Below are 9758 nucleotides of genomic sequence, written 5' to 3' on the forward strand. Positions count from 1 at the left end.
CTATAAATAGATCTCAGGAGTTAATCATAAGGAGAGCCAACATATTGAGCGTAACACAGTGTGACATAAACTGCTTGTTGGGGATCCATAGGAGGCTGAGTTACAATGGACATCAATTCTGTGCATGTTATTTCCTGGAGTTTGAGAGGATGGAACAACTAAACTCTTAAAACAGCATTCCAAAAGGGTTCTTTGGCTGTCCCCATTGGAGAACAGTTTTGGTTCCATGTAGAACCCTCTGTGGAAAATGTTCTACATGGAACTCAAAAGGGTTTTACCTGGAACCAAACGGCTTCTCCCTGGAACCAAACAGGGTTCTTTAATGGGTTCTCCTATAGGGACAGCCGAAGAACCCTTGTTGGTTCTAGATAGCACCTTTTTTCTAGGCGTGTAGTATTAACCTGTATTTTCTGCACATTGAAATGATTCTGTTTGGCTTAGAGTACTGTGTTGAACCTATCCAAACATGTTTCTAAACCCGTAGTTATCCCCACAGGACCTCCAGCACATGGCGAGTAATCTTTGAAGTGACTTATGAAACCTACTAACATCATGAAACAAGGAGAGATTTTATTACTAAAGTGTTGTTGAATGATGTTGAGTAATCGATCAGGGAACACTTAGAGAAAAAGAAACCTAATGTTTTTATTTATTTATTCTTATTAGCTCAGAACCCTCCTTTATATAATACATGAATTGGACCTGCTGTATTAGGCAGCTGTGATAAGAGGACAAATTAAATGATAAATCTTTATTAATCAATATAATTTTGTTTGTGCATAGAGGGAAATTGTACCCTGAATCAATTTCCCTATCTCGCCGAGGTTTGCACATTGTACAAAATTATGATAAAAAACAAGTACTAGCCTGACAATAGGCCACCTTTTTGTTAATCAATGAACAAACATATGGCCATGAAGGGTACATGTTACGAATCCCTTTTGGCCCAACAGTCTAGGGGGGATGGTAGTGAGACCCGTAACATAACTCATGTAAATTATAATAGTGACAAAGTAAAAGTGAACGAAATAACCACGACAACCGAAATAATACCGTCAAACTCAGGGTTTATTTCTAAACACACGGTAATGGGGGGAAGCAGGAAAAGGGGCTGAGCTGGACCCAAGGAAAGAAACAATAAGTATTCAAAACACCCCTAAGCTAGACTAGCCTATTTCAACAACAGCTAACTAACTAACCAAAAATACAGTTGGTGGTCCACCCAGTTCTAACTAGTGTGTTTTAACAAAGTTTACCTACGGGTAGTGTATGCCCATGGGCGACTTGTCTTGGTTTCCCCTTTTCCCACCAGCAAACACCATAAGCAAAAACAATACTCACAGGAGATGACAAAGTGCTATGGAGGTGCTCAAACAAAAGAGAGGTTAATTAATACACAGAGAGCGCGTGCAAAACAGAGGTCTACAAACATGGCATTTACAAAGATTGAGCTACTGAAATCTATCAAGAGCAGAGATCTACCAACTTGGCATTACAACGAGATTGAGCTCTCCTGAAATCTACAAAGAACAGCTATCTACCAACATGGCATTACAAAGATTGAGCTCTCCTGAAATCTACAAAGAACAGCTATCTTCCAACATGGCATTACAAAGATTGAGCTCCTGAACAAACAAATGATGGGGTTTTTAAACCATGGGGAAGGAACTGTGATAGGGTAGGAAACAGGAGGAGGTGTGTCTTCTGATTGATGGGTTGATTGTTGACTGATTGGGGAGTGATGATTTTCACCTGTGAGGGGAGAAGGAGAGAAAAGAAACACACACAGGATACACACAGACACAGGATACCTGTATCCGTAACAGTACAGGTCCATCTTGAATGCATTGTTTGTGACCCAAAAACTTAAGTGTTAACAGCAATTACGGGAATGGATCACACGTGATGATTTATTGTACTGTAAGATAGGAAACACGCTCTGCTCTTGCAGGTAGGCTGACTCGGGGAAGGGATGGTCGGAGAGAACGCATCGGTGTCTCCATGACAACAAACAGCACTCTACTATTTTCCCTGCGGTTTCCTGCAGTTCTAGAATTGATTTCTCACATGAGCGTGCAGATATCATTCTGTGGGTGACACAACTTGTCATTTGTTTGTGCTTGTGAGAGTTCCTGGATGTAAGCACTGATCTGGTGGAACTTGTGGGTGGGTCAGGTGTCGTTGCTAATGGCATGAACGTTATTCACCATGTAGGTGCTCAGCAAAGACCAAGAAAGGTTAAAAAGGTATATTCATTTAAGATAGTTTGGGTTGATCTGCACTTAGGAAGGATCCAGTTTTGAGATGGGAATGATTAGCCTGATTTTGCGTAAATCATGCATTGATGTCAATGCAAGATTTGCACGAGTTATGAGCAAAGCTACTTGTCTTTAAAAATGTTTTTTATCATAATGAATATCAGTTCAACATCTGCTCATTGGAGCAGTGGCTTAGTGCAATTCCGCAAGTCTCCACGCAATGTCAGAGCAAGGTATCTGCTATCACACCATGTAAAGTAAAAACTAAAAATATATATAAATTGCAACTAAGTGGATTTATGTCAACTCCGTCAGACACATTAAACGGCATTTCATTTGTTCAATTATTGTCCAACAAATGTTTAAAGGCATTGATAGTTTAATTCTAACATTAGATATTTCATACAAATACAAATGTGCAAACTTATTTTTGTTTTATAGCACTATTAAATCCTCCAGGGCTAATTTCATTAGCATTTGTGCCATCATTTTCTACATTTAGAACATAAAACATTTATACAGCAAACCTGATCCCTTAGGTTTAGCACAGGAAATACTACCATTGTTTAAGCATATATTGCAGACCGGGGGTTAGCCATCAGTGATGGAATTGACAACAGATACTCAAAACAGACATATTTTTGCCTCTAAAAGTTCAATACAAACATTTGTAAAATATGGAAAATTACTATTTTGAAAATAATCCCCAAATGAAAACATAACCAAAAATCTGACGGAGTTGATGTTTTACAGGGTTGACAAAAATGGCTTTCTCTTCTTCATCTTCTCATTTTTTGCTTAATAAATCTAAAACCTAATTAAATGTAACAAATTTTTACCAAAATGTATATTCTATTTCAATATATCTGGCAGATGGAGTGACAGTTTATGGTTGTGACCATGGTGATTCCAATATTGTTTGTCAAAAGTAGAAAACTTTACAGACTAAGAGTGGTCCTGTTGCACTACATGTATTGAGGACATGAATAAGGGGTCCTTATGGTATAGCTGACCCTGCTCATTCCTGATTCATTTAGGATTTTAGACCAATCTGACAGAGTAAATCAAATCTCTGAACACAACTTTTAGGAATGAAATGGAAATTAATAATATTTTGTATGTGAAAGTATTTAGAGAATTCCCCAAACAAATATTTTATTTTATAAAATGCCCCTAAATGTAGACGCTTAACTCAAATAATGCAACAAAATAAAAAATGTCAACTGTAAAAATAAGGTTTCAATGCCAGACAAAGGATTGTCCCGACTTTCAAGAATACCTGAGCTAATTTCCTGCTATTCTTCACATTTTGCCATGAAGCTGAGACGCCGTGTCTCAATCTTGGCACTCCGCCACCATTGTAAAAAATATTTTGGAAGCTATAGAAATGCATTTATTGACACCTTAATGCAAACTTTTAAATTATCGTATGTGAGCTAAACATAAAAAAAAAAGACAAAATATATTTTTAAAAATGTATAATTTTGAGAGATTACTAACGTTACTGTCCCCACTACAACAAAACAATACTTAAATACATGTAATTCAAACATTTAATTGAAATACTGTAAAATTCCATTCATTCCTATGGAGGACTGCTTCTACTGGTAAGGGCCAATATGGCCGACCGGTGGCTTGAAAGTAATCCAGGGTTAATATACATCATTGGCTACACCAGTGCATTGGGTTAGATGGAGGACTTTGTGAGTGTATTCTGAATTCCCCAAGGGAGTTGACTCTCACGGTTGTGCTTACAGTAGCTTACATGCCTCAGGGTCATAGTGAAGCAGTGAAGAGTGGCAATATGGGGGGAAAACCATACCGAAACTTGTGCTGTGGATAACAAATATCTGTATTCTTATTGAACAAGTTCAGGTAGTAGTACGTCTGAATAAGACTGAACTCGACCCAGGACTCTTATGTCATCAGCAGAGATCAGTTGGTCATCACATCCTCTTATTCATCAAATAATAAATGAAGCAGGTGAATGCTTATGTACTACTAATCCTACTACAAACACCCCTGGCTGAGGAAGACATTTCTGAGTAACATCGTTGATTTACGGTTGACCTTGACCTTTTGGGATTGTGACTGGGGAATGGCGATGCTCCAATGATTCAAGGCTTTGTTGTGTTTCTGACATTTACCATTCCTCTCTAATTCAGGCCGTTATCCCCACCTGCTTCAAGATGTCAATTACCATCCCATGCCCAAGAAAGGGAAAGTAACTGAACTGACTGACTACCGATCCGTAGCACTCACTTTGAAAGGCTAGTCAAAGACTACATCACCTTCTCCCTCCCTGATAAACTCGACCCTCGCCAATTTGCCTACTGCCCCAACAGATCCAAGGATGACGCAATCGCCATTGCCTTGCACACTGCTCTCACCCACCTGGACAATAGGGATGCATATGTGAGGATGTTCGTCATCGACTACAGCTCTGCCTTCAATACCATAGTGCTCTCTAAGCTCACCACAAAACTCACAGCCCTGGGACTGAACTCCTTCCTATGCAACTGGGTCCTGGACTTCCTGATGGGCCGCCCCCAGGTAGTGAAGGTAGGCAACATTACCTCCTCCATACTGATCCTCAACATGGGGGCCCCCACAACGCTGCATCCCCAGTCCCCTGCTGTACTCCCTGTATACCCACTACTACATGGCCTCACACAGTTCCAACTTCATCATCAAGTTCGCTGACGTCACGACAGTAGTAGGCCTGATTACCAACAACGACGAGACGGCCTACCGGGAAAAGGTAGACACTGGTGCCAGGTAACCAACCTCAACATCAGCAAAACAAAGGAGCTGATTGTTGATTTCAGGAAGAACCAGCTGAGCACGCCCCCATACTCACCAACGGGGCCGCCGTGAAGACTGTCAAAAATGTCAAATTTAGGCCTCCGGAGTGGCGCAGTGGTCTAAGGCACCGCTGTGCCACTAGAGATCCTGGTTCAAGTCCAGGCTCTGTCGCACCCGGCCGCGACTGGGAGACCCATGGGGCGGTGCACAATTGGCCCAGCGTCGTCCGGGTTAGGGGAGGGTTTGGCCGGCAGGGATGTCCTTGTCCCATCGCGCTCTAGCGACTCCTGTGGCGGACCAGGCGCAATGCACGCTGACAAAGTCGCCAGGTGTACAGTGTTTTCTCTGGCACATTGGTGCGGCTGGCTTCCGGGGTTAAACGGGCATTGTGTCAAGAAGCAGTGCGGCACGCCTGGGTTGTGTTTCGGAGGACGCACAGCTCTCAACCTTTGTCTCTCCCAAGTCTAAATGGGAGTTGCAGCGATGAGACAACACTTGGCTGGATGTCCTTTGGGTGGTGGATCAGTCTTGATACACACGCGAAACAGTTGAGCGTGAAAAACCAAGCAGCTTTGCAGTTCTTGACACACTCAAACCGATGTGCCTGGCACTTACTACCATACCCCGTTCAAAGCAACTTAAATATTTTGTCTTGCCCATTCACTCTTGGCATTCTCTCAACCAGCTTCACCTGGAATGCTTTTCCAACAGTCTTGAATGAGTTCCCACGTATGCTGAGCACTTGTTGGCTGCTTTTCCTTCAATCTGCTGTCCAACTCATCTCGAGGTTGGGTAATTGTGGAGGCCAGGTCATCTGATGCAGGTCTCCATTACTCTCCTTGGTCAAATAGCCCTTACACATCCTGGAGGTGTGTTGTGTCATTGTCCTGTTGAAAACAAATTATAGTCCCACTAAGCGCAAACCAGATGGGATGGCTTGCAGAATGCTTTGGTAGCCATGCTGGTTAAGTGTGCCTTGAATTCTAAATAAATTACTGACAGTGTCACCAGCAAAGCATGCCCACACCATCACACCTCCTCCTCAATGCTTCACAGTGGGAACCACACATGCAGAGACCATCCGTTCACCTCCTCTGCATCTCACAAAGACACGGCGGTTGGAAGACAAAATCTCAAATTTGGATTCATCAGACCAAAGGACAGATTTCCACCGATCTAATGTCCATTGCTAGTGTTTATTGGCCCAAGCAAGTCTCTTCTTCTTATTGGTGTCCGACAATGTAGGCCTGATTGACGCAGTCTCCTCTGAACAGTTGATGTTGAGATGTGTTTGTTACTTGAACTCTGTGAAGTATTTATTTGGGCTGCAATTTCGTAGGCTGTTAACTCTAAAGAACTTATCCTCTGCAGCAGAGATAACTCTGGGTCTTCCATTCCTGTGGCGGTCATCATGAGAGCCAGTTTAATCATAGTGGTTGATGGTTTTTACGACTGCACTTGAAGAAACTTTAAAAGTTCTTGAAATGTTCCGCACTGACTGACCTTCATGTATTAAAGTAATGATGGACTGTCATTTCTCGTTGCTTATTTGAGCTGTCCTTGCCATAATATGGACTTGGTCTTTTACCAAATAGGGCTATCTTCTGTATACCTCCCTTACCTTGTCACAACACAACTGATTGGCAGAAACGCATTAAGAAAGAAATTCCACTTTTTTGGTTACTACTACTATATGCTATTTCATAGTTTGATGTCTTCACTATTATTCTACAATGTAAAAAATCGTAAAAATAAAGAAAATCCCTTGAATGAGTAGGTGTGTCCAAACTTTTGACTGGTACAGTATATATTATTATTTATTTTATTTTATTGTTTCATTCACACCTGCACTGTTGGAGCTCAGAGCTTAAGTATTTCACTGTACACTGCAACTACATCTGCGATACTATGCATGTGACTAAATAAAAACCTGATCTAATCTAATAATATGAAGAACGTTAGTGAAGCTGTTTAATTAAAAACACATATCTGTCTAATAATATGTGCTAACAGATGTGTCATGAGCTGCCACCATTCAACACACCTGTGACAATGATGGCATGTCTGTATGGCAAGTGGTGTGATGATATCAAAGTAACATGTTACTATGTAAATCGGAAAGCTATCAGCAGTCTCATGGCCAATCCATCCTCTCAATGTCTCCATGCAGGCTCAGTCTCACAATGGCAGATCACCGGCTACACATGCTCTACATTTCTAATGAGCCATTACCCTAGTGAATTATTCTTCTGTGAAAGGGTATAGGCCAGGGTATTGCCTACACCAAGTCCTTCTAGTGGGAAAAGTCCTTCTTGAGTGGTGAGGTCCCACCGTACAATAAGTGACCCTAATACCAATTCACTGACATATAGACAAGTTCAGTGTAATTACAGTGTAAGTACACATTGTTACATTGCTCTTACAATTGCTATTTTTTTTATTGCAAAATAAAAGTCTGTAATTGTTCTGGCCATGCATTTATTTGGGGAGGGGGGGGGGGGGATACGCTCTCAAAATATATATTTTTCAGATGTTTTCAAAGTAAAGTGTTTATGAGAGTTAAATACCAATAATAATCGAATTATGTCAAAATCATATGTAGCCAATGTCCTATCAATGGTCCCACATCAATGGTTTCTTTGACAGTTAATATTATTATGGTGACTCCACTGGGGTCTGGAAATCCATTGCGTAATAGCCGAATCCAAACGCGTTCATTTCTGACCGTTCGAGGCACTGCAGATGTCTGTGGTTGCAATAAAATGCTATCTTTAACAGCAGACAGTTGTGACTATGCTATATAAAATTACACATGGTGCAATACTCTGATAGTCTATTGACAAAATGTTTGCAATAAAAAAAAAATTATGATGGTCTTCGACACATACTCTAGTTGCAATGAATTCCCTTTAATTACAGGCGGAATAATGTAGCCATTTACTGGTCTATATCATGATTTACATGCGCCTAATTCCTGGTGGAATTCTTTCACGTGCTCTGTTCAGAACAATTATTGAGCATGGTGCCATATTGGTCTATTAACAACCTGTTTCTTTCAATTTACCACAATGTGGTTCCTGACGGTATCCCCTTCTATGGCGGGTTCCTGTCAGTTGATTTTCCAATTAAACTATGAAATGTACACATACTACTAATCTAACCTAGACTCTGATTTACCATGCATCAGAACAATAGTGTCAGGGCAGTGTAGGCTATAAAACCTGGGATTAGTTGTTGATATCTTACCTGATAATGACATACATGACGAGCACGTTTCCCACCAGACCAAGCACACACACAATAGAGTAAAGAGTCGTGATTATAATCGCGATGATCACTGGTGTCGAATCTTTGGCCAAATTGTCTGTTCTCTCACATTTGGCATCCAAACTCATGTTATCGCTGAAGTTCCGACAAAAAACACTATTGTTCATCATGGCCATATTCGAGAAATGGTACGGATAGTTCGACGTGTTGCCACCGCTTTCCATGGTCAGCTGAAGCTGTCCCGGCTGAGGCGCTCAGGACAAGAAATCTTGCAACGATTCTCTCACGTTCAAGGCTGCACGGTGTGAGTTAAGGCGTTTTTGTGTCACACCAAGTACCCTTACGCACGAGTTATTGGACGTGGATGAAACATAAATGCATGTTACCAGTTCCCCCTATTGCCTTCTCAATTTATCAAGCAAAATGACGTCACTCCATGAACCAACCCTGAGGCACTGGCGTTAGAATGCGGTAATTGCCTATAGCGAAGCATTAGCCTTCAGAATTATTTAACAATATTGCGCTACAGTAGACTGCATACATTTTCAAACTCAGCCCTTACGAAAAAATATTTCAATCAGAGTGCAGTATAACTGCAGTACACAGCAGTATAACTGTAGTTAGAGTGCAATATAACTGCAATATGCGCAAATACTGATCCAAAGTAAGTATTTTTTACTTCAGTAATTTTGCAGTGTAACTGCAGTTCGACTGCAGTACACTGCAGTTATTCTGCAATTACTGCGCCCAAAATACCAGTCGACTGCTGTTACTGTACTTTTACTGCAGTTTCAAAACTGCAATCTTTTTTTGTAATGGAGGTCAATCTGAAGTGCAGCTGTAGACCCTAGCCTATAGGCTACAAGTGAACTTACGTTTTTGGTTTCCCATTGGTTCTGGGAACGAAGCCAGAAGTTTCCTGACCATTAAAACATAACGTTTTTTTAAATGTTTTCAGAACGGAAGTGAAAATGTAGACTTTTTTGGGAACTAACATTTTTAGGTCGCAGGGAATTTAAGATAATGTTTTTCTATGGTTCCCTGATAGTTTTTTTTTTGGGGGGGGGGGGGGGTTATTAACATAATGTTCTGAGAACATGTTTAGATTTTCATTTTAGTAATTTAGCAGACGTTCTTATCCAGAGCGACTTACACTCTTAAAATAGCTCGGTGGGACAACCACATATCACAAGCATAGTAAGTACATTTTTTTCAATAATGTAGCTGCTAGTAGTCAAATAAAATTGTATTTGTCACATACACATGGTTAGCAGATGTTAATGCGAGTGTAGCGAAATGCTTGTGCTTCTAGTTCCGACAATGCAGTAATAACCAACGAGTAATCTAACCTAACAATTCCACAACTACTACCTTATACACACAAGTGTAAGGGGATAAAGAATATGTACATGAAGATATATGAATGAG

General features: G+C 40.8%; 1 protein-coding gene across 1 annotated transcript in view; it reads right to left on the reverse strand.

Moving 5' to 3' along the window:
* Nucleotides 1–8554, reverse strand: part of LOC139375675 (opioid receptor, mu 1) — a 28642-nt gene extending 20088 nt beyond the window's left edge. The window contains exon 1 of the mRNA XM_071117481.1: nucleotides 8310–8554. Coding sequence (XP_070973582.1) covers nucleotides 8310–8554 — 245 coding nt within the window. The remainder of the gene's footprint in view (nucleotides 1–8309) is intronic.
* Nucleotides 8555–9758: the final 1204 nt, after the last annotated feature.

This window comes from Oncorhynchus clarkii, chromosome 20 (genome assembly GCF_045791955.1).
Source record: "Oncorhynchus clarkii lewisi isolate Uvic-CL-2024 chromosome 20, UVic_Ocla_1.0, whole genome shotgun sequence".
In the NCBI taxonomy this organism is placed as follows: Eukaryota; Metazoa; Chordata; class Actinopteri; order Salmoniformes; family Salmonidae; genus Oncorhynchus; species Oncorhynchus clarkii.